Here is a 23,350-nt window from a genome sequence, read left to right on the forward strand (position 1 = left end):
ATACCTGGACTAAATCAAGCTAATTCTTAGAGCTCATCTTGGACTAACAAGAACTAGAAGATAACTGACAAATCACAGTTCCTGCTGCAGTGCACTGGAGTTGGAAGACTTTTCCATGTCCTTTTACCTGATATAACACACAGGTATCTCCAATAAGTGACACCTAACCTTCCCTTAGGCTGCATACATGGATTGTGGAACTGGTAATACAAGGTAACCCCAGGAAAGAAGTGTCTCCAGGAGCAGAGGCTGCTCCCAATGCACTTGGGCAGTGAAAAGAAGATATTCACTCAGAAGGTCTCCAAGAGCTCATAAAGGTATCCTAAAGCTCAGGAAGCAGGGAGATCTTCCCTAGGTATTGAAGAGCTGGGAGTCACACTCATTGCCAGGGCTGTGGGTGTAGGGGATGTTGTGAAGGCCAGTTATGTATAGGCATAAGTGCTCACATATTTGATCTTTAACAGCTTTTGCCTGTGTCATTTTTTCCTCTCTGGAGCAGTCAGTAATGGCATCAGCAAGACTTTTCAAGGATCAGCCAGTATTTCAGTGTGAAGCACGGAGTTGTGCTATTGCCAATACTACTGCTTACTACTTCTGAAAGTCCATTGTAGGCACTCATCTATAAAGTTTTTGATCCCTCTGGAAGAGAAGGAAATGAGACTTCCCTTTCTCTTAGCAATAGAAAATAAGATGCACACATATACTAACAGCCAGGTTGAAAGAAAGGTGTCTAAATAACAGCAATTCTCCTTTGCTTCCACTGAAAACAAGGGGGATCACTACACTTCAATGACTTTATGGAGCTTGTCTTGAGACCTGTCAGTCAGAAAGCTATTTACAAAAAGCAGGGGAACCCGATGGCTTAAAAAAATCCAAACCCAAAAGAAAATACCAAGAGCCCCCAAAGCTAGATTAAAAATGTTTTTAATAACAGCAACAAAGAGTTAAATCATGGGAGTGACTCTAATGGCAGATGTCAGCTTGTAAAGGTGAGACTGCTGACCTAGATCTCTCAGGGACTCTAACTTTGAATTTCCTGGCTTGAACTGAATTCCTCAGAGACATTTTGGGTTTTGCTGACTGCCTTGGTGATTTTTCCCAACATCAGGGGTAAACATACAGAGGCAAACACCCAATGGTATTCCAACACCTCTGAGAGGGGAGGTCAGGAGGAGCTCTACCTGTTCAGCTGCATCTGCAGGATAAATCCAGAGCTGTGTTTTGCCCTTCTGCCTTTGGGACATTTGTCATCCAGCATCCCTTCCAGCCTGCTGCGTGCCTGGGAGGTCTCCTGACCAATACTGCCTACCTGAAGCACCTTTTTCTCTCTCTCAGACCAGTTTTACCAGCTCCCATACTGGTTTTACCGCTCACTCTGCTGTCCCTGCTGGGAGGAGTGCTGCAGCACTGATTTTTTGGGCGTTTTCCCATACCTGGGTTTAGGATTACCCTCCTCAGGGAATGCCCTAGTGTTTCACCAGCTGCCTCCTCCACTGTAGACAAGTAAAGCTGACTGCAGACAATACAGTTACTCAATGCAAAGGAGGCAGAATGTTTCCATAGGCTGTTGAAAGAGAAATTAAAGGGAACAGCAGCTATCTCTCCACAGGACTTCTGGCCGAGCCAAGGAATTGACAAGTGCTATGTTCCATGAACTTTTCAGTTTGGCTTGCAAAAGGCTGGGTCTGGGGACAACATTTCTAACACCCAAAACAACTTTGGGGCATCCTTTATTAACACTTTACTAATTAACTTGTGCAGAAACTGGTCTGCCCTTGCTCTCTAAAACTCAGGCCTGCTGTTGAGAAACAGGAACCCAACAGGCTGTGGTCCCCACCATTGGGATTCCCACACACCCAGCCAGCAGAAAGCTGCCTCAAACCTGGGAAAAGCTGCTCACTCACCACCAGACATCTTTCACAGAATCATAAAATCATTGAGGTTGGAAAATACCTCCACCAAGATCATCTAGTCCAACCTGTGACTGATCACCACCTTGTCACCCAGACTAGAGCACTGAATCCCATGTCCAATCATTTCATGAACAGCTCCAGGGATGGGGACTTCACTACCTCCCTGGACAGCCGGTTCTAATGCTGAACAACCTTTTTCATGAAGAAATTCTTCCTGATGCCCAACCCGAACCTCCTCCGACCAGGTTGAGGCCATTTTCCTCTTCTCCTGTCACTTGTTACCTGAAAGCAGAGTCTGATCCCCACCTGGCTACACCCTCGTAACGGAGTTTGATGAAGTCCCCCCGAGCCTCCTTTTCTTCAGCATGAGCCCGCACAACTCCCACAGCTGCTCCTCAGGGGACTTGCTCTCCAGCCCCTTTCCCAGCCCCGGTGCCCTTCTCTAGAGCCACTCCAGCCCCCCAAAGTCTTTCTTGCAGTGAGAGGCCCAGAACTGGACAGAGCAGTTGAGGTTCTCAGGTCCTCCTCCGCCACTCAGGCCACTCCTCCTCCAGTCTGTTGCACTGCCTAGGATTCTTGTGACCCAAGTGCAGACTGGGCACCTGTTGAACCTCACACAATTGGCCTTGGTCCATGGATCCATTTCTTTTTGTGGGGCTGGATGGCACGGGCTAAAGCTGAGCATGCTTAGAGCTGCCTTTTAGGGTACGTACTAAGGTGAAGAACATCCTGTGAGAGACAGATCAGCCCTGCCCTTCACAGCATCTCTTTGTGGTGCTGGGGGCCCAGGGAGGGTCTCTGAGAGACAGCCTGGCACATTTCCCTCTGAGGCCTGGCTGCCTTCCCCTCAGTGCTCTGAGGGAGATCACAGAATCACAGACTCAATTAGGTTGGAAAAGACCCGTGAGGTCATCGAGACCAACCTGTGACCCAACACTGCCTTGTCAACCAGACCATGGCACCGAGTACCACGTGCAGTCTTTCCTTAAACACCTCCAAGGACACTGACTCCACCGCCTCCCTGGGCAGCCCATTCCAACACATAACCACCCTTCGGCGTGAAACAATTCTTCCCCCTGTCCAGCCTGAACCGCCCCCTGCCGAAGCTTGAGACTATGTCGCTGCTTGCCTAGGAGTAGATTCCCACCCTCACCTGGCCACAACCTCTTGTCAGGTGGTCCCAGGGAACAAGGTTCCCCTGAACCTCCTTTCCTCCAAGCTGAGCCCTCCCAGCTCCCTCAGCCGCTCCTCGACAGACTTGTGCCTCAGGCCTGCGCACCACTAGATGTGGTGTCAGGGGAAGCAGCTTCAGGCGCAGCTGGAAGCGCCTGGCCCACGCTCCGAGCCCGCGGCTGCGGGAGGAGAACCCCAGCCCCCAGCAGCCCCGGCTGCCGCCGCCCCGTGAGGGGAGCGCGGCCCGGCCCCGCCCCGCCCCTCAGGGGCGCGGCCCCGCCCCGCGCACGCGCGCCCGCGCTGTCCGCCTGTCAATAAAGCTTGAACAAGCGCCGCGCCGGGGCCGCCGTTTTGGTTTGGTTTTTTTTTTTTTTAAATTGTGGGATTTTTTTCATTTTTCATTTTTTTCTCCTCCCCTTTCTCTTTCTTTGGAGGAACTTTATTCTTCCCCCCGCGCGCACGGGGATGCGCTGAGGCCGCTCCGCCCGGCCCGGCCCGGCCTCGGCATGTCGGGCAGCCGCCCGCCGCACCCCGCCGTGCCGCCCGCCGCCACACCGGCCTCCTCCTCCTCCTCTTCCTCATCCTCCTCATCCTCCTCCTCCTCCTCTTCGGCGGCCATGGCCCCCGGCTCGTCCTCCTCGGGCGGCGCGGCGGCGCGGCCCGTGCTGGTGGCGGCCGCCGTGTCGGGGTCGGGCGCGGGGCTGGCCCGGCTGGCGGCGGGGGCGGCGCGGCCCGGCGGCTCCGCCGCGGCGCCGGGGGGCGGCGGCAGGAAGAGGCCGCTGCTCACCCCGCTCTGCAACGGGCTCATTAACTCCTACGAGGACAAGAGCAACGACTTCGTGTGGTGAGCGCGATATGTCGCGATATGTCGGTGGGGGAAGCCCGGGCGCCGCCATGCCGTCGGGAAGCCTGGGCAGTGTGGAATAGCGGCGGGAGGAGGGAGCAGCCGGCAGCCCCTCCTGGCGCTGGAACGGCTGCTGCCCTCCGGGGATTGTGGCTTAAGGGGTTTTCCCTCTTTTGTGCCTCTATCAGAAATAGTGTGGCCAGCAGGAGTAGGGAAGTGATTGTCCCTCTGTGCTGGGCTCTGGGGAGGCCACACCTCCAGTCCTGTGCCCAGTTCTGGGCCTCTCAATTCAGGAAGGACGTGGAGCTCTTAGAGCGGGTCCAGAAAAGGGCAGCGGAGCTGGGGAAGGGGCTGGAGCACCAGGACCAGTTGGGAGGGGAGATGGGTAGCCTAGGGAGGAGAAGTGACTCAGGGGGGACTTTATCACTTTCTAGAACTCCGTGACAGGCTGTTGCAGCCAGGTGGGGATCAGACTCTCCTCTCTGATAGCTAGCAACAGGACAAGTGGACACAGCCTTAAACTGTGCCAGGGGAGGTTTAGACTGGATGTTAGGAAGAATTTCTTCCTGGAAGGGTTGAATATATATTGAAATGGGCTGCCCAGGGAGGTGGTGGAGTCACCATCCCTGGAGCTATTCAGGCAACAACTGGACATATCACTCAGCTAGTTGACACCATTAGTTGACGTGGTGGTGTGGGGTCATAGGTTGGACTTGATGATCTCAGAGGTCTTTTCCAACCTAACTGATTTTGTCTGGTTTTGGCCCTATGTAGCAGCATTGCCTCCACCCTCTCTATTTTTAAGCAAAATCAGGTTATTCCTGGCAGGTTCCTCCTTGAGTGCACCCAAGTTGTTGGAAAGGCCCTGCAGCACGAGATGTTTCCTCACAGCGTTCTGACAACACAGCAACTGCCTTGTTTTCCTGGACAATGTGACCTCGAGTGGTCTGGAGCCCTCTCATCTTTGCAAGAGGATTCATCAAAGGATTAAGTGCCCCTCTGGAAGGGACTCCAAGGAGCCTCATGATGGTTGATAGCTCCAGCAAAGCTGGCTTGGTTTGCCCATTTGCTGGGAAAGGTTGTCTAGTTTGAAACAGCAACAAGTTTTGTATCAGGCAGGCACCTAAAACCGGATTAGTAGGGAATTTCTTCTGTGATGGTCTAAACATTTTACAGCTGTTGTTTTCTAGCATCCAGCCATCCAACTGTAGCTCATAGCTGGAAATCACTTTTCAACATAATTGGCAAACTGAGGCCTGTGGTTTGAGAACTGTTGGTAATTTGCAGTTTTGAGGAGAACCTGTTGCTGGTGGGTTTCAAACGTCCCAACACAAGAAGTAGGTTTGATTTTTGTAGCTGGCTGGATGTGCTAAAATGTGAGAACAGGAAGTAAGGTTAGGTGTTTGCATCTGAGAAAGGCAAACAGGGAAAAGGTAGTGGGAAAAAGATCAAGTTGTAGCAAAGTCATGTATGGAAAGGAGATAGTAAAAAAAAGATTATAAGTGGGCCACTGCTTCCAGGATGATATTGACAGCTCTAATGTAAGCTCTGACTTACAGGTGAGGATTGGATGTGAGGCATCTCCCAGACGACAGGTATTGTCTCAAAACCCGGTAGGCTTAACTTTACAGCTTGTAAAGTGTTTAGCAGAGTTGATAGGAAACACCTTTGCTACTGAAGTGAAAACCTGAAGCTGCTAAGAAGTTAGTAGCAGAAAAAACAGTAAGTAATTCTTGTTAGGAATAAGTAATAGTCAAAAATTACTGCTTATTGCTGTAGTTAGTAGTTTGCTCAGTAGCAGAGTAGGGATGAGAGGACTGCTGTCATCAGCTGATGCTCTGCTCTGGTTCTAGGCCATGCTAGGTGGATTTAAGACTCTTGGTGTGAGCTTGGTTGCTCACAGGTTTTCTGGTCATGGGGTATGAACACAACTACAAGTGCCCATTCTCCTCTGTTCCCTCTACTCTTACACTCTGACAGTAGAGCTCTGCCGGCATGGCTCCCTGCCCTTTCCAGTCAGCTCTTATGTCCTATTTTGTTGTCTGTTGTAGAAATGAGGGGTTTGGAAAGGAAATTACACCCATAACCAATTTGTGGACTTGATGTATTTTTAGCTGGTTCAGAAAGCTGAGGTTCTTGCTTTTTTTCTGCAGGTAAGTACTGTGCATGCTTCAAGAAGAACCTGTAATTAGCTGTTTTCTCCTCATTGAGGAGCACTACTGAGTGAACAAGTGAGAGGAAAGAAATCAGCCCAGTAGTACTCAGGGCAAAATGTCTTTTCTTAGTATTTACAAGAGCCACATTGAGCATACTGAAGTGCAGGTCAGAAGCTTTATGAGCAGACAATGGTTATAGTTAACTTGGGTTTTTCACTGCTCTATATTTCTGTGGGCTAAAGGGCTTGTTCTTACTTATTATTGTTCTAGCTTCAAATAACAGTAGCTGTCTTTTTTCTTTTTTTTAAATTTGAGTTAGCAATACAGTTATGCAGAAATAAACCAAACTGGGCAGCTCTGGAGTTCTGAGCAATGTCCAAGAAGGCAGGTGTGTGTTAGTTTAAATAATTGATTTAAACAAGCTTTACATATCTCAGTGTGAGAAACAGAAGCTTCCCCCATGCCCTTTTTGCCTCTGTAAGGATAATTCAAGATGCTAACAGATGCAGCACTTTATAATTTTTCTGAACTTGAGCTGTAAGTTGCTGTTAACCACAGCTGTAAACTCAGTGGTAGGTTATGCCTGTACCAGGTGGAAGGTGGGAAAGAGTAAAGAAGTTTGGGCGAGTTTTGAACATCAAGGTGCAAGTGTAAATTCCCTCAGTAATATTAACATGTGTGACCTCCCTGCCTGTCTTCTGAAAGCACTATCTCAAGCGAGGCAGAGGCTCTAGGGTAAACATTGTCTTGTGTTGCTGCTTTGGGTTGTGAAATGTTTAGCAAGTGTACGCTCAGGAGTTTGCAAGTGTGTCCTGTTTGTGGTGTATGTCACCTTCTGCCTGAAAATGTGTAACTCCAATCAGGACTGCAGATGTCTGACTTAGTGAACAACTTTATTATAAAAGGGAAAACTTTGTTTCTCGTAGTGCAGGCTGCAGAATATAAAGGTATTTTTGTACTGCTTCTGTAGCCAGGTGTCTTTCCACTTGCCTGGAGAGTGTCTGAAAGGGACTTCTCTAATCAGATGATTTTCTGCTGACCAGCAATGTAATTACTTAGTTTTCCCAGGCCTTGTATTAGCTCTCCCAACTAGTGGTTGACTAAACCTCTTTAAAACCAGTTACTATCTGCTTGGCTCCCTGGATGGGGTGGATCTTACCTGTCTCTTCAGTGGCAGCTTCACACCAGTCCTTGTTTCTGAGTTCTGGCACAAGTCATGTATGGAAGAGGGGCTGTTGCATGCTGATCTGGATATCAGCACCCTACCACAGCTCAGCTGTGAGAAGGGCTGTATGCCACCTGGGCTTGCAGGTTCATGGGTTTTAAAACCAGTTCTTTTCCTCACCTGTTAATCCAGGCATGGGCTAAGTGTAGTTGTTCCCATTTTTGTGGTCTGGAAAGCAATTTTAGTAAGGAATATTGCAAATTTGCCCTGAAGTCACAAAGTAAAAACGCAGCAAGCGGTTTGCATACCATGTACAAGGAGTCTTACTAGCTGTTGTTATATTAGAGCTTCATAGTGAGTAGATAGAAACAGCAGTGATCTTTAAGCTGGCCACCTTCTATAGGAAGGACAGAGCCTGGAGCAAGTCCTGGTCTCTGATTAGACCAGAGAGGAGCTGAATAGAAGGCAGGCACTATAATAAATCTTGTTTGCTGTTGAAGTGTGTTTAAATACCGTAGTGATCACTTCAGCCAGGTGTTTGTGTAGCAGTAGGGTGACATTAGCACTCTTGAGAGGTGCCTGGAAAACAACTGGTAAAACTTAGAGCCATGAACTTGATTAAAGTAGATGTTGAAAATGTTTGAGGTCTGCCCTGCAGAGAAAGAATGGTAAACCTTTGCAGTGCTGGATTAAAAAATGGTGTTTATTAGATACTGATGCCTTATTTCCCAGCGATCAGTGACATTTTTGACTTGCTGAAGTTATTTGCGACTTTTTAACCTGACTCTGCTGCTTAAGACAAGTAGAGAATAAGTTACCTCATGCACAGAAGCCTTGATTTCACCATACTTCTGCTTCCCTGTTTCAGTGTACCCTACAAACTGTAATATGTTGCAAGTCCCCATCACTCCACTTATTTCTTAACTTTCCCTTGGTGTTAGATTAGCTTCAAACAACTGTTGCGTAGCAACTTTCATGTGTTGCAGTCAGCTTGGCTTCAGAATGTATTAAAATGTATCAATCTTGTTTCCACTTGTAAATCAGGGAGCATTTCAGGGGAAACAGTTCATAATGGAAAGTTCAGCACCTTAAATGATGTCCCTGGTGCTGAATAGCTCTATTTGTTGTCTCTGTTTTTTCCCAACTGTTTTGGCTCTGTCACTTCTCCAGTCAAACTGGTATGAAGGAGTAGTGTGGGAACAGTGATCTCGTGTGACTGGCATGTTAGGAGGTAATCTTCCTATTTTAGGTCTAATTTGTGATGTTCTTCTGCAGACAGAGGAGCATTACAGTGTTGTTGATTGCTGCAGGGCATTAGGAGCATCACCTCTGGCCCTGTGGGGAATAGTAGTTTCTAGCATGACAGAGCATATACCTCAGTTATACAGTGTGAATAGAAGGTGGTGAAGAAGTTAAACTGTTCATCACCAGTGCCAGTGGGGAGAAACTACCCTTAGATCCCCATCTAACCCTAAGTCTTTGACTTCCTCTTTTAAAGTCCAGCTAACAGAATTCAGAGATGCCTTATTCTCCTGCTAATAATCAGCCCATGCTGGCTGAGTTTGCTTGTGATTTATTCTGACTAAACAGTGACTTGAAAGTAAATAACTTGAAAAAAGTGACTTGGACTCCTGAAGTTGGTGCTACTCAAGACAAGTGTAGAAAAAGGTCTGTCAGGGTGGAAGAGGGACAGATGTATATTAATTATTCTTGAGGCCTCGTTTGAGATGGCTCAGTTGGTTCAGAGAGTAGCATTCTGGTTTGATTCGTTTGCCTTTATGTTGTGTTTGTACGGGTGATTTGGTGGAATATTTAGGATAACCTGGCTTGTACGTTAGGCTGGACAAACCTTTCATGACAGCTATGTTTTCTAGTATGGTGATTCAGAGCAGGGGCTTGCATTAGCAGGGGCCACAACTTCACCTCTGTGTGCTTAAAAAGTATTTAAGAGGTGTTTCCTTTCTCCTGTTTTTGTTAAGATTTGTTTTCTAATGGGTTAACAACTGTACGTATATAGAGTATATGGTAGTATACTCTAAAATAGATTACAGAATGGGGGAATGCTTTCTGTGGAGATGCTCCCCTCCCCTGCTCAGACAAGCATTGCTTTTTTCAGTCTGATCTGGGTTTTGGATGCAAAAAAGATTTCCTGCTTTGCAGAAGTTGTTAACAGTTTATTAACAGCTCGTTCGGTGAGAACTGTCTTGTTGGCAGAAGGTGGGAGGAGGCTGTTTCTGAAGAAAACAAGTGCTGGTGAAAGGCTCTCGGAACTGAGATTGTTGTGGACTTGAGGGAGTGAGAGGAGAGCGTTTGGATCTCTGTAAGGCATTGAAAACAAGCTGAAGGTTGTTACACAGCCGATCCATGTGTTATGTGCAGAATTGTGATGTTGCTGCCCATGCCATCTTGCTGGATAGCTGGCCAAGTCCTGGAGGTGAATGTGTATGTGACAGCAAATCCCACCAGTCTTCAGGGAGAGCAGCCACAGGAGTCACTGGAAGTACGATGGATGCAGCTTTCCTCTTCTTTCATTTGTGTTTCATTTTCCTTTCAAACATGTCCCAGACAGAGGAGCCAGACTTCTTCCACTGCCCATCTCACTGGATTCCTGTCTCTTGTTGTGCTCAGGTTCCCGTGGAGCACTGCTTGCTTGCACATCCTTCTCTTCAGGTCCCTGCTTGGTTCTTGGTGATCCCTCGCAGGGAGCTGGCTGTGCTCTGGTCACTAACTAGTTATTCTACCTTTCCCATCTTAGGCTTGGTATCACCTGCTGCCTGTTGGTTTCATCCTTCTCTCCTGCAGGCACACCCCCTCGTTTGCTCCTTCTCCACCCATTTATTAGTCCTTGTTCTCATGACATCATTGCTATTTCTGATCTGCTCTGCCTCTTTAAAAATTGTAGATAGCTAGTGTCTGAAAAAAAAGGAGAGACTAGTTTTGGTATAATTTATAAATACATTGTCTATTCATGTAAAAAAATCAGGGTTTTTTACATTTTGTTTCAACCCTAGTACAGATAGTTAGAAGATTCTTCTGCAGCCTTGCTTGTTGAAGATTCTCTGGCTTGGTTTGTCTTGTCTGCAGGTGTTAAAAGCTTAAGGGTGAACACTTACTGGTTTCTAATTGTAGCAAACTGCAGTATCATTCAGAGTTCAAAGACCTGTGGATTGCCCTTTTGATCTTTATACTGTTTGGTTGCTGTTGTACTAGTATATCCTTTCATTTTACATATAGGAGATTATTACCCGAGCATAATTAGATGTTTGCTTTGAGTTAATAATACTGTTCTTCGTATCTTAACATAAAAAAGACATCTTTCTGATTTTTGTTTTGCTTTGTTTTCAGCCCCATCTGTTTTGATATGATTGAGGAAGCCTACATGACAAAATGTGGACACAGCTTCTGGTAATATTTGGTTTCTTGTATTGCATAAAATGTCCATCCCTTACAGCATGTGCAGACAGGTGTTGCTGTTGTTCTCTTTCATTCTGAGCTTGTTTCTTTTCTGTCTTCTGTCCCTACACTGAAGGAGGAGGTAGAAATAAATTTTTAAAAGATGAGTACCTGTTAAAATTAAAAAGAAAAAAATCCAAGTATCTTTAACAAATAGTGCTGTGCCACCATATTTCCTCTGTAAAGAAACAGAATGTTCATAAACTGCTAGTAACACCCACTATCCAGAGTCAGAACAGTTAATTTACCTTTATTGGCATCACCTCTATAGAGGTGTTGAGAGCAATGTTGGCAGCTCCTGCTTGCCTTTGTGCAAGACTGTGCACAGTTTGAAGTGGCTTGTACATTGTATATTGCAATTATTTTAAACCTTGTAAGAGAGGATATGCTTCAGGCTTTCCTGTCGTATTGAATTGGCCTGGCCCCACTTACTTTTTAGTGTGTTATCTCTGGATGTCATGAGGAGCAAATGTTTCATGGAGAAGTTCAAGAACCCTCTAGGGGCATTTCTGGAACCACTTGCTACTTCTCCTTTCTCTAGGGATTGGTATAAATGTTGAACCATGATGTCCTATAGTGTCTTGTCTATGTTATACTCCTATGGCATCTGCTAATTAGAAATAAACCTTGTAAGAAGTAATAATATGGTAGTAGGAAGTACTTTCTCAAGCAGCAGATTCAGGTAACTCTCAGAAGAGTTTTGATTTGCAACAGATAACAGCGAATTTTGTGCCCTCTGTGGTAACACTCTATTGCTGTGACCTGTAACTTTTTAGAGGTTCAAGATGAGAAGCACTGAAATGCCTTTATTTAGGAGGAGTGGAGCAACACTACTGTCTGGTGTCTCTACCAGGAGCTGATCTCAAGCAGGTTCTTAGTGAGATGCTTAAACCTGATGCTCAGGTGCATGTTCTTGTTCCTCTGTCCCTCAATTAATGAGTGAACACCTCTGAAGTCACTGATAGTGAGAAAAGCAGATGTGGGGGGAAATATGAGAAGTTGGTGAAGGTGTTTCCTCTGCTCAATTACCTGAAATGCTTTTAATGTTGATTGCAAAGTATTCAGCTAATCTAGAAGAGTTGCTTCTGAGTAATTCAATCTGTTTGCTACCTCCTCTGCCTGTGGAAGTGGTGGGGAGCATGAATTTGAGATGCTGTTGTGGCTGGAGTATCCACATTGCAGTAATCCTCAGGGAAATAAGAGTGAAGTACTTGACTAAATTTTGTAATCCATGCCAGAAACCTTTGCTTTCTGCTGTAGCACACTCTGGGTTCAAACACTGGAACATTTTGACTCCACTGTAGGTTCTTGGCAGCACAGCTGTTAGATGGCAACACAAACAGTGCACCTTGCCCAAGGCTGATATTATTTACCTTGTGTTTATGTTTTGTTCCTTCATGTGAGCTCACTTGGTTTGTTTCTTGTTTTTTGGTTTTGAACAGCTATAAATGTATTCACCAGAGCCTGGAGGACAATAACAGATGTCCCAAATGCAACTATGTTGTGGACAACATAGATCATCTTTATCCCAACTTCTTAGGTGAGCTTTAGGCTTGCTTGCATGAGAAACATCTTGGTTGTTAAGGAAGGCAGGCACTTGTAAATTTGTCCTGTAACTTACAGTCTTCTGGATGTTGAAAATAAAATCCAAATAGCAGCCCCTTGGTTGTCATTTTTATATAAAAAAGGTTAGTACTATAAATTGTTAATACTGCACTGCCTCCAGCAGTTCTGTGTGCTTAGTGACAGTAGTGAGATTAACTTGCTGCTGTTTCCATCCTATGAAAAGCAAAGCTGTTTTTCTTACAGCTAGGGATGTGAATCTCTTTACTTTTATTTTCTTGCACTCTTGTCTGCCTCATAATGAAGAACATGCCCTGTTTACAAAGCTTGGACACTGAAAGGGTGGAGGCTGTATTAGATACTGTGCTATTTTGGCTGCAGTAGTGAGGCCCATATGATGGATGTAGGTGTAAATTAGATACAGAGAAAATATTCATACATATACCTACATGCAGTCCTAATTGCCTCTTAAAGAGGGAGTACATGTTGCAAGGTGGAAATAAAGTTTAAAACTTAGTTTTGTGGAGAAAATACTAAAGGAAACACACTGCAGTGTGAAATACCAAATTAGAGCAAATGTTGATTTCATGTGCTGAGAATACTGATTTAATAATAAATGTCTGAAAAGCTGCAGTAGCCAAGGAGTGGTTCAGAAATGGGCGTCCTGATTTAGACCTAATTATGTTGTGCTGAAGATAGTGCTGGGGCAGGTCTTGGAGTACATGGTGGGCCAAAGAGTGTTTCCACATTTCTGTGTCCAGGGATTTGAGGTATGTGTTGGAGGGGGAAGAGCTTGTGTGTATATGTGTGCAAAGGGTTAATGTTATCTTTCTCTTTGCATTCTCTAGATTGGCGTAAAATTAAATTATAGCAAAAATGTATCTTTAGACATGCACATGATGATTCAAGGAAAAAGTTGTTCTATTCAGCTATGCTTATTTTTTTGGCCTATAATAGAACATTACTTGATTTATCTCCCTCATGCTCTTCTGTGATATGCTTTTACCTTGGAGTTGAAAAACTTTCTCAAGGAACTGTGGGTGTTTAAGAAAAGGAAGTGAATCAATCTGGAGAATGTGTAGGCTTTGTATGATGATTTTTTAAAAAATCTTTATATATGTCACAAAAGTACACCAAGGAATAAAGTGGTAAGGGAAAAAAGTGTAGACATCTTCTCCTGTTTTAATTACCAAAAACTGTCTTACTGTGGAATTAGTTACTAAAGTAAATATATTGAGGTAGAATCTTACATACTAGTTTGGTGAAGTTTAAATCCTTCTCTTTGACATCTTATTTATGTTTTTTTAGTTAATGAATTAATTCTTAAACAGAAGCAAAGATCTGAGGAGAAAAGACTCAAACTGGACCATTCAGTGAGTAGCACCGTATGTTCCAACTTTTTTACTTTATATTTCTTTAATGATTCTGTGCAGCATTTGTAATTACATGACTTAACTGGCAAGAGATTGCACTGTTGAGCTGGTGCTTTCACTTGCTTTAAGAGGGAATAATACCAATATCAGTGGCAGTAGATCCCCTCTACCTTGTTTAACTCCTGTTCTTCCCACCAGCAGTATGTGTAGAGAGAAGCTGTGTTAGCATAGGCAAGTGTCCTTTGTTGTATTGCATATAACCTGGGAAACTGCCCATGGAAGTACACTTGTTTAAAGGTAATAATTTTTGTGGAGTGTTGGAATTTACAGCTACAATGAGAGCAGTGAATGATTAGAAGGGGCTTGTCTGATCACATGTGAGAAGCTGTGTTCCATCAGGAGACTGGAGGAATGCTGATACCAACCACAAGAGGGAGAAAGATAGATACATTTGGAGGCTGGTATTCTGGTTCAGATGCCACATAAAACTGCCTGGATATCTTCTGGACTTGCTTCATGTCACAGAATCAGAGCAGGATCTCTATCCTCAGTTCATCAGGACCTCTCCATAGCACCTGAGGATGCTCTTGTGCATTAAGATCAAAAATAATACATGACATGAGCCAAAAAACTTGCATATTTGTCCTGCTATGTCTGACATCCTTGTCTTTTGTAATTCATAAATAAAATGGCAAAATAATATTAAAAATCATGGAGCACCTGTTTTTAAAAGTCAGATTAAAAAGGTATTAATTAAAGGGCTGTGTTGCAGAAGCTGGTGCTGTCAGTGTTTGAAAAGAGCATTCTTTAAAGATTCATTGGTTTACTCAGTTTATATTCATTATAAAATATGCATATACCATGTTTAATATAAAATATGCATAAACCAGATAAGGTTTGAAGTGCACACAACTGACCTGAAGACATGTACAGTAGCTTCTTGGAAATTGGTTTTACTCTTTGAAAGCTATGCTTGTAGTTGCACCTGTTTTTGATAACTATCGATAATTGGACAATCTACCATGACTTCATGCCCAAAACAGTGTTGTTTTTACATTTTGGCAGCAAATAAAAACTACAGACATCTATCAAAAGAGTAATGTTGCTCCTGTGCCCCTTCTTTAATGTGCCTTGTATTACTTTTGGTATTTAGGGAAGTCATCCAGGACACATTGCAGCAAATGCAATAGTCATGGTCTCATTAAGGAATCATGTTAAAGCATGTTTGAACATTGAGTAGTTTAGCAGTAGTACAATTAAGTAGTGCATTAGTCTGTTAAAATGTGTCTCAAATCCTGTTCACTTGCTTAAAAATCGTGGGTTTTTTCCCAGTTACTCCAGAATGAAATTGAGTTTTTGGCCTGAGTAGTTTCCATAGGTTCTGTTGAGCACTGTATGAAAAGTTGTGTATTCTACATGGATGTTGTATATTTTATTTTTCTTAGTGTACTTAATACAAAAAGGCTACAGCCCTTGAGAAAATATCTGATTTAGACTGGATGGTATTTCTAGTTCTTGCCAATTTAAATAAATTGATTTAATGTCAGCTTTTCTAGGACAGGATTTTTTTAATCCAGCTTTGTTTCTTAGATGTTCTTTAGACCTTTCAGCTGTTCCTGTTGGTTCCTGAGGCTTTTTGGTGTAAGGCTGTGCTAGCATTAACCTATTATTTGGGTTTTCCTGTGCTTAAATATACCTTTTTTTTTTCTTATTGATAAGAAGAAGAGAAAATAGCCTTCAGGGAAGAATGGGCTGTATAGTAGTATTTTGGTCCTTTGAGGAGTCCCACACAGCTCCAAGCAGTTTAAATGAGATCAACCTGATGAGTTCCATCTTATTCCCATCTTGCACATTTCCCTTACACTTAGGAGGAGTAATATGAGAGGTGACAGTAGAAAAAATGAGCTGATACTACCCTCTTTGGTTTGAGTTTAGCATGAGGGTTTTACCTATTACTTGGTATTTAAAAAATTAAAAGGTATTGGTGCATAACAGTATTTCAGATGTAATCCATCTAAGCTTGGATAAATGCGGAGGGTTTTTATTCTCTCCAAAGAAACATGTTCTCAGAAGCTGGGGCACAAATCAGATAAAATTGTTGCTGTGAAATAATCTTTTCCCAGCAGCAGCAGCAAATATGCTTTCATGAAGCACAAATATATTCCAAATAAGATAAGAAGTTCCACAGTAGGTCAGAGGAGCCATATCCTGCACACATGGCAGAATTGGGAATCTAGATACGTGAAAACTGGGTTGCAATTTTATGAAGAGATGAAATATTGCTGTGTTGCTTTTAATAGCTGTTGTTAAATGGCTTATGTAGCCCTGGATGGCTTGGACTCGCCATCTCTTCCGCATCTCTTGTTCTCTTTTTAGAATGGCCACAGGTGGCAGATAATTCAAGATTTGTTGGGAACTGATCAAGACAATCTTGACTTAGCCAATGTCAACCTGATGCTGGAGCTGCTGGTGCAAAAGAAGAAGCAGTTGGAAGCAGTAAGAAATTTCTCTTATTTAAATGAACACTGTGTATTTAGAACTTTTTTCTTTGGATACCTTTTCCTGGAAGCAAGATTCTGTTGGTGAATTAATTGCTCAGTGTTTTCTCTTGTGTTTTGGTGCTTAAAAGGTGACTGTTTTGCTGACCTTTGTAGTGGAGTAACATTTCAGCTGTGATGCCCATAACATGCTTATAATGCTGTTGGTGGCAGGGTTGTATAAACAAGCAGGGAAAACAGAAAAGGATAAGAGAAAATGACTCACAGAACACAGAAAAGCACGTGAAGAAGTTTGCTAATTGTCTGTTGCACAAGTAAATGTCAGATCTTTCTTAGTAATAAGCATGAAGAAATCCAGAATATAGGTTAAAGAATAAACACAATGAGCATGTGAATAGAATCACACCCTTTAGTTTGTTCTGGAACCGATGGAATCTGAATGACCACCTTTCCTGAAGGCTTTTTCAGTATTTAATGTGTGAAAGAAAAGTTCAGATGTCTTGTTTATGAAGCTGGTTTGAAGATTTAGCCAATATGAAGCAAGCTGTTCCTTTGATTTAATTAAAATGTAGTTGGTTTGGAATAGTTCTCTGTGTATTTGGCCATTCCATGCTGTTCATTTCAAGTTAGGAGAACCAGACCTTATAAATTAGACTGGAGTATTACAGAATTTGACCCAGTGAACTTTGAGTAGGAGGGTGGATTTTGTCAGTGCTCTAAAACAGGTGAGGAAAAGTTGTACTGGGACTATGTTAACTTATGCACTCCTACAGAATCAATATTTACAACTTGTGGTTCTGATGGAAAGAAACTAACCCCAAAAAATGCTTGACTATCAGCAGAACTGTTATGTTGCCATATTGCATGGGGACTTGTGAATAAGTTTATTGTGGGTCATTGAAGTTTTGTTGGAGAAAAAGAGAATAAAACTTTTTTTCTCTGTAAACCTTTTTGTATAATTTGTGACAGATCTGAAGCAAAGTTGGCATATGACTGAGTGTATAAGTATTTCTGAGTATGACTATATTCTAAGGATGCTAAGCCTAAAAAGTGAAACCACACCTGACATTTAAAGAATAATTTTAAAGCATTTTTCTTGTCTAGCTTTACTTACTTCACTCTTATTATTGTCAGATCATGGGAGTAGAAAAATAACTGTAGAAAAGTAGTATTTTTGCATTCAATGTCTTTCCCTATCCCTTCATCCTTTCCTGGATTTTGGGTGCTCTTATGTCTTGATTATTTTTGACTGTATGTTCACAATCCTTTAATAATAAATATTTCAATAGGTTGTGAAAATAAGACTTGGAATGCTGGGCTGTGATTAGGGCTGTATTAGTGCTGTTATATAGATCTTTGTTCTTTTTCCTCTTGTGGTTCTCTTTATCTTGCCCTGTCAAGTTCTTGGCCAGTTTGGGTGAAAATACTGTGCTGATGGCTGAGGTAAATAACCTGTTATGAAAAATATTAGAAAGGAATGGTTTAGTTTCATCAGTGACTTTATCGTTGTCTTTCACTCTGGAGAAATCTTCAGCAGTAACTTTTACATAAGCATAAATGTAAGTTTTGGGGTAGGTTTTTTTTTAATATAAATACTTCATCCTTTAGTATGTTGATCATGAAGTGGATGCTAAGGATCTTCCAGGGTAGAAGGAGAGTCTGTGAGGAACCTGTATTCCAAAATCTATTTCAGGTGCAGTAGCCAAAGAAAAAAGAAGCATTTCAACTTATAAGAAAGAACTCTTACAAGGACTGTTGCCTTCACGTAAAAACTCGTTGTGAACCAAACAGAACTTTAAGACCTGTGAGATAAAGTAAAACTACCATTTTAAAAACCTCCTTAAGCTATTTTTCTCTTGGTAACCTCTAAGTGAAAGTAGTTTCTGTGCTGTGTGGATTTCTGTGTGTAAAATGAGTATTTGTTTCTCTTGAGGTACATGGAAGAGTTACACTTCCTTATTTGCTGTGTTGCAGGAGTCCCATGCTGCCCAATTGCAGATCCTTATGGAGTTCCTTAAAGTTGCCAGGAGAAACAAACGAGAGGTAACTTGCTTTGTGTTTCAGTTGTTGAGGTGCTGTCTGCTGCTTTCTCCCGGTGCATTTCTGTTGAAGTGATGTGTTAGCCTGGCATTATTTCCACAAAGAATTACTCAAGGCGTGTTGGGGGGAATCTCAGACAGCAGACACATGGGTTTGAAGGAAAATTAATCTCTTTATGTATGACAGCTTCAGTTTTTAATCATTTGCCTTCTCATCTCAAGCTGGTGAAGCATGTGGGAATACAGAGACTCCTTGGTGTAAATGAACATCAGTTTCTTGAAAGAAGATTGTTTTCCCAACACAGAAAAAAATCAAAGATTGGGAAGGAGTAAAATAATTTTCACTACCAAGTTTTTTCCTGTAGTTTATGAAATAGCATGACTAATGTGGTGACATAAAAGAATTAATATTCTGTACTTCTTCCTTATTTGTCCTAAAGTGAGTGTCTCAAGGAATATGAGAGTGTTCTATAATCAGATACACATGGTTTGGGACTCTTCCTTTATAAGGTCATGCAGTGCATAAACCCTAATACCACAAATAGGCCAGAAACCTAGAAAAATGATCATGAAAACAGTAGAAGGACGAGCTCTCTTGTGGTCCATGGTTTCTGAGAAAAGATGTGAAGAACAGAAGACCCAACAGTGTGACTATAAGGTCAAACTTGAAATCATGTATGGGTGTAAGAAACCTTGTCCAGAATGGATTGAGGGTCCGGTTATGGAATCATTCCAAAGCAAGTCTGGAGTCTGTCCACCAACAGATATCCATGGCCAAAACCAACAAGGGCTGTGGAAAGTCCAAAGAAGGGCAAGAGAGCTGGTGAAGGGTCTGGAAAGCATCTTATAAGGGCAGCTCAGGGAGCTGGGGTTGTTTAGTCTGGAGGAAAGGAGCCTCAGTGGGGTTATTGCTCTATCTGACAGGAGGTTGTGGTGGTGGGGAGAGTCAGGCTCTTCTGCAATATCTCAGGTGAAAAGATGAGGGGAAATGGCCACAAGTTGCAGCAGAAGAGGTTCACATTAGATACTAGAAAAACATTTTTTCACTGAAAGAGTGGCCAGGTATTGGAGTAAATTGCCCAGGGAGCTGGTGGAGTCACAGTCTCAAATGTCCAAAAGGCATCTGGATATGGACTGGGGAGTAAGGTTTAGGGGTTAGTATGGTGGTGCTGGGGTGGTGGTTGGACTAGATAATCTTGAAGGTCTCTTTCAGCCTTGATTCTGTGAGTTTCAGTAACCTGGGAAACCTTTCCCATCCCATCTGCTTCTGTATCTCTATCTCTTTGGGTTTAGTAATAATTTTTAAAGAATAACATCTCCTTTTAAGGCTTAAGAAACTTAATTTTTACTGTAGATCTCTGAAAACAGCCTTCAGCACATCCTGAAGGCAATTGGGACAATATAGTTTATTTCAGATCCTCCATGTCCCTGTTTATGTATTCCCTCTGTTGCCAAGACTTCCTCTGTTATTTTGTCCCCCCTTTATATTCCAGTGTGAAATGCAGACTGTCACATCTCCAAAGACTTCTGTGCAGGCCTGTCAGTTCTGTCCTTGCCCCAGAGCTTAGTGTCTGGCCTTGCCATTTATTTTGAGTGAAATGAGGACTTGTCAGACTTGTAGCAGCCTTTGCTCTCACTTGATAAGGGTAAAAAAAAAAAAAAATCAGTGGGTAGATGCCCGCAAAATACAGACCAGTCCTTAGGATGTTTTGCATATTAAAATCTGTCTTGGGCAGTCAGTTTACACATAGAGTAAATTCCTTTTTGGTAAGTGACAAGGTCCTCCCTGTAGCTGGTGGAGCTTGTGGCAAGCATCCCTTTCTGGAGGGACTTTTGTGGGGATAACAGAGGAGTTACTGTTTGGGTTAAGACAGTGGTGATGTATCCAGACTGCAGAAAGCCTGAGAGGGTGGCTTGGAAGGTGAGAAGGGCGGTTAAATGACCATATTAATAATGCAGTAAAGGTTATCAGAGCTTCTGAAGTTCACTGTGGTTTCTTTTGATGCTGTGAGAGGTGACTGTTTAAGAATTGAGCTCAAGGAACATGTGTGGACCCTGGAACAATGATGTATTGCACATAATTGTGAGTCACACAAGCAGCCTTATTATGGGGAGGAACATGACCTTTTTTCCTTTCTTAATTCAGACTTGGTTTTAGTAAAGATAGCTGCAGAGTAAATGTAATTTCACTCAGAAAACCATAGCTGTAAAAATAAGTTCTTAATAAATAAAGATTTTTTAAAGTATGAGCCTGAGTTCTTATTTCTAATTTTTGGCTTAAATATTTAATGGAACTTTTGGTAACTTTGCTTCCTTATATGCCTCTTTGAATACTCTTTATTGCAAGATTTTATGAACAGGTTTCATTTACTACATACGGCAAGTTCTTACATAGGGACTAAGGTACTTTTGTAAGTGAATACAGATACTGCCTCAGTTAGTGTACTTGTATAGTATTTCCCATGTTCAAAGCAGATGAATAACCACCTGTAACCTTTCTTGCCTACTTCATTCATAAGTTATGGATTTTTTTTTCTCTTGCACTATTGAAATGGTGACTTCTGAGCATATTGGAGTGGGTTCATAGCTAAAAGAAAACTATCTTTTAGACTTGTACTTCAGAATATTGGTGCAGTCAAGTCTTTTGACAAATGCCTCTTTGCCACCTTCTCATAATTTCTCTAGAAGATAAATGTGAGGTTCAGCACCTGCAGCTGTTTCTATTAGAAATCCTTTTTTGATCTCTTCATAACTTTTCAAAATGTTGATCTTTCAAGCTGGAATTTACTGCATGTTTTTTGCACAAAGGTGCTTGCAAGCCCTTTTTCTTTTGAAGTTTATGTATTTTGTTTTCTTTTTGACCTAGAGCAATATGGCAAAAAAAACCAAATCCTTGGCAAAATAATAGGAAAAAAAAAGTCTTACTTTAGAAAATATTGAAAACAAATGGCTAAAGCTTAGAAATACATTTTCACACAAACAACAGATAGTTTTGGAGAGGAGGAATGTATTGATCATTCACAGCAGTTGGATGTCTGTCCCTAAGGCAAACTTAGCATGGCTGAGTGCCTTTCCATATGTGTGCACAGTTAATTGAATGCACACTCTGCATTTTTTTTTTTTTAATCCAGTGTCCTCTTCTGTTGATATTGAGGACCCAAAAAGTCTGGAAGGTCAAGTTTAATAATGAAATATTATATCTTGGCGGTGATGGGTGTTTATTACTATTTTCCAGGGAAACCAAATGCAACTGCCTGTGACATTTTTGAAATTCTTGCTTTCATACGTGTGTTGCATAAATGCTTTTGCAAATTTAACTTTGTTAATTTTTAAAGTTCACGTGTTATTTCATCTTGAACACGTTGTGAGAAAACTGATTATATCAGTTCATTCTCCCCACTTTTATGTTCAATACTTTAAGGAAGAAGCCTTGCTAATTGTCTGGTCAGGATTTGAATGTCTCCAAACAGTTAGACAAGACCATATAGATAATATAGATAATTTATGCTAAAATATTATTAGCTCAGCTACCCGATGGTATTTCTGTCAAGCAGCACCATTGCTTACTGAAGGAGAATACTGAGCTTGGTGATTGGTATCACAAATCAAGTTCTACACAGGTGCTATTCTTTGGGTACATTCATGTTTCCCTTGGCAGATATTGCTTCATTTTTATTTTTTCTTTCTAATAATGTGATGTTAAGTCTCTCATGTCTAACAAACAAAGCCTCTTTTATGTTTGCTAATGCATAAGGCTGTTTTTTAGCTGATAAACATCCCGAGACAGAGAAATAATCCTGAAGTGTCTCAGGCTTGTGGCACTGAGTGCCTGCTCAGCATTTCAGAATCGTCGTTGTTCTTTGCACCCTCAAATGTTAGATACTAAAAATAAGAAGATTTAATAGTTATTGTGGGGTAATGGCTGGGAATTCTAAGCAAGAATTCTCCGGGGATGTCATTACCCTGTGTTAATCACATCACCTGTCAAGCCCTATGTTCTGCGTGTTCACACATGGATGAACTAATGAGTAAGCAAGAGGAGGTGACAGAACCAGGAATCAGTCATGCTCTTTTGTTGTCATGTGGTCTTGATTACATTTCAGGACTGCTGAGGAGAATTTATAGCTAGAGTAATCTGGTCCCTATCCACTGCACTTACCCGGTATTTAAATCTATTTGCATTTCTAGGTTACTGAATGAGAGATGTGAGCTCTGAAGCCCAAGGATACAATGAGTGTGTGAGCAGCAAACTAAAAATTATCATAGTGGTAGCAGTGTATACAGCTGGCTCTCCTTGCTGCACTGGAGAGGTCTTGCAAAGAAAGCACCTACTACTGATACATTAAACTCTAAGGCAATTAGTCTAATTGTTTAGGCAGCTTTGTTCCCTTCCTCAGGTGTCCTTATCTCATGAGGCTTTTCTATCAAACCCTATCACTAATCTTTCAGAGCATATTTCCTCCATACTGTAGGATGTAAATGAGGGAGAGGAATATTCAAGATATGAAACATACTTTATCAGCCTGGCAAATCCCTTCTCCTACCTTTGGGAATTCTGTGTTAAACAGCCTGGATGTTCTCAAGCCTTTCTATTAGCTCTTCCCCAGTTGTGAGGAAACATTTATCATTTGGAGAAAGTATTGATCAGAGAAGAAATATTCTCAGCAGATAAATGTGTTATAGATGGACTGTCCACATGTTTAAGAGGCTTGAATGCTGTATTTCACTAATGATATTTGTGGAGGCTGAGGTGTTCTTGTCTTCATACTAACAAAAGCCTTGTACCTGCTTCTAGTTGTGCAAAGGCATTGTAACAGAGAGGTATTTTATCAAAATAAGTGATATTTGCAATTAATTTATAAGACTAAAATTTCTCTAAGGTCTGAAGATGACTTTCATGCCACAGTTGCCCTGTATGTTGTAAAAGGCTCTGCATCCCAAAGCAATAGTGGAAAGAAAAGCCAGAGACAGACAAGACTTCCAGAGAGAGAAACTGATCTTACTGTGCATTGTCATTGAGGTATTGTATTCTACAGATAGAAATTAATTTCACTGGGTACCTTTAGAAAAGTTTCAGCTGTTATAGTGAAGTTTACACTGTGGTTTGTTAAACCAGTACTTGATGGAAGAACAGGAAAGTAGGAAGATTCTGATGTTGGATGGATGAAGCTAC

At 42.2% G+C, this 23,350-nt stretch overlaps 1 protein-coding gene across 3 annotated transcripts in view; it reads left to right on the forward strand.

The window, feature by feature from the left end:
* The first annotated feature begins 3,523 nt into the window (after nucleotides 1–3,523).
* Nucleotides 3,524–23,350, forward strand: part of COP1 (COP1 E3 ubiquitin ligase) — a 125,007-nt gene continuing 105,180 nt past the window's right edge. The window contains exons 1-6 of one of the 3 annotated variants that reach the window (XM_068199451.1): nucleotides 3,524–3,930; nucleotides 10,597–10,656; nucleotides 12,147–12,244; nucleotides 13,576–13,652; nucleotides 16,017–16,136; nucleotides 18,113–18,181. In XM_068199451.1, the coding sequence (XP_068055552.1) occupies nucleotides 3,593–3,930; nucleotides 10,597–10,656; nucleotides 12,147–12,244; nucleotides 13,576–13,652; nucleotides 16,017–16,136; nucleotides 18,113–18,181 (762 nt within the window). In that variant the 5' untranslated portion in view covers nucleotides 3,524–3,592. Of the gene's footprint in view, nucleotides 3,931–10,329; nucleotides 10,353–10,596; nucleotides 10,657–12,146; nucleotides 12,245–13,575; nucleotides 13,653–16,016; nucleotides 16,137–18,112; nucleotides 18,182–23,350 lie in introns of those variants that run through there. The other 2 variants (XM_068199452.1, XM_068199453.1) reach the window with 2 other exon arrangements.

Source organism: Anomalospiza imberbis, chromosome 9 (genome assembly GCF_031753505.1).
Source record: "Anomalospiza imberbis isolate Cuckoo-Finch-1a 21T00152 chromosome 9, ASM3175350v1, whole genome shotgun sequence".
NCBI classification, from domain to species: Eukaryota; Metazoa; Chordata; class Aves; order Passeriformes; family Viduidae; genus Anomalospiza; species Anomalospiza imberbis.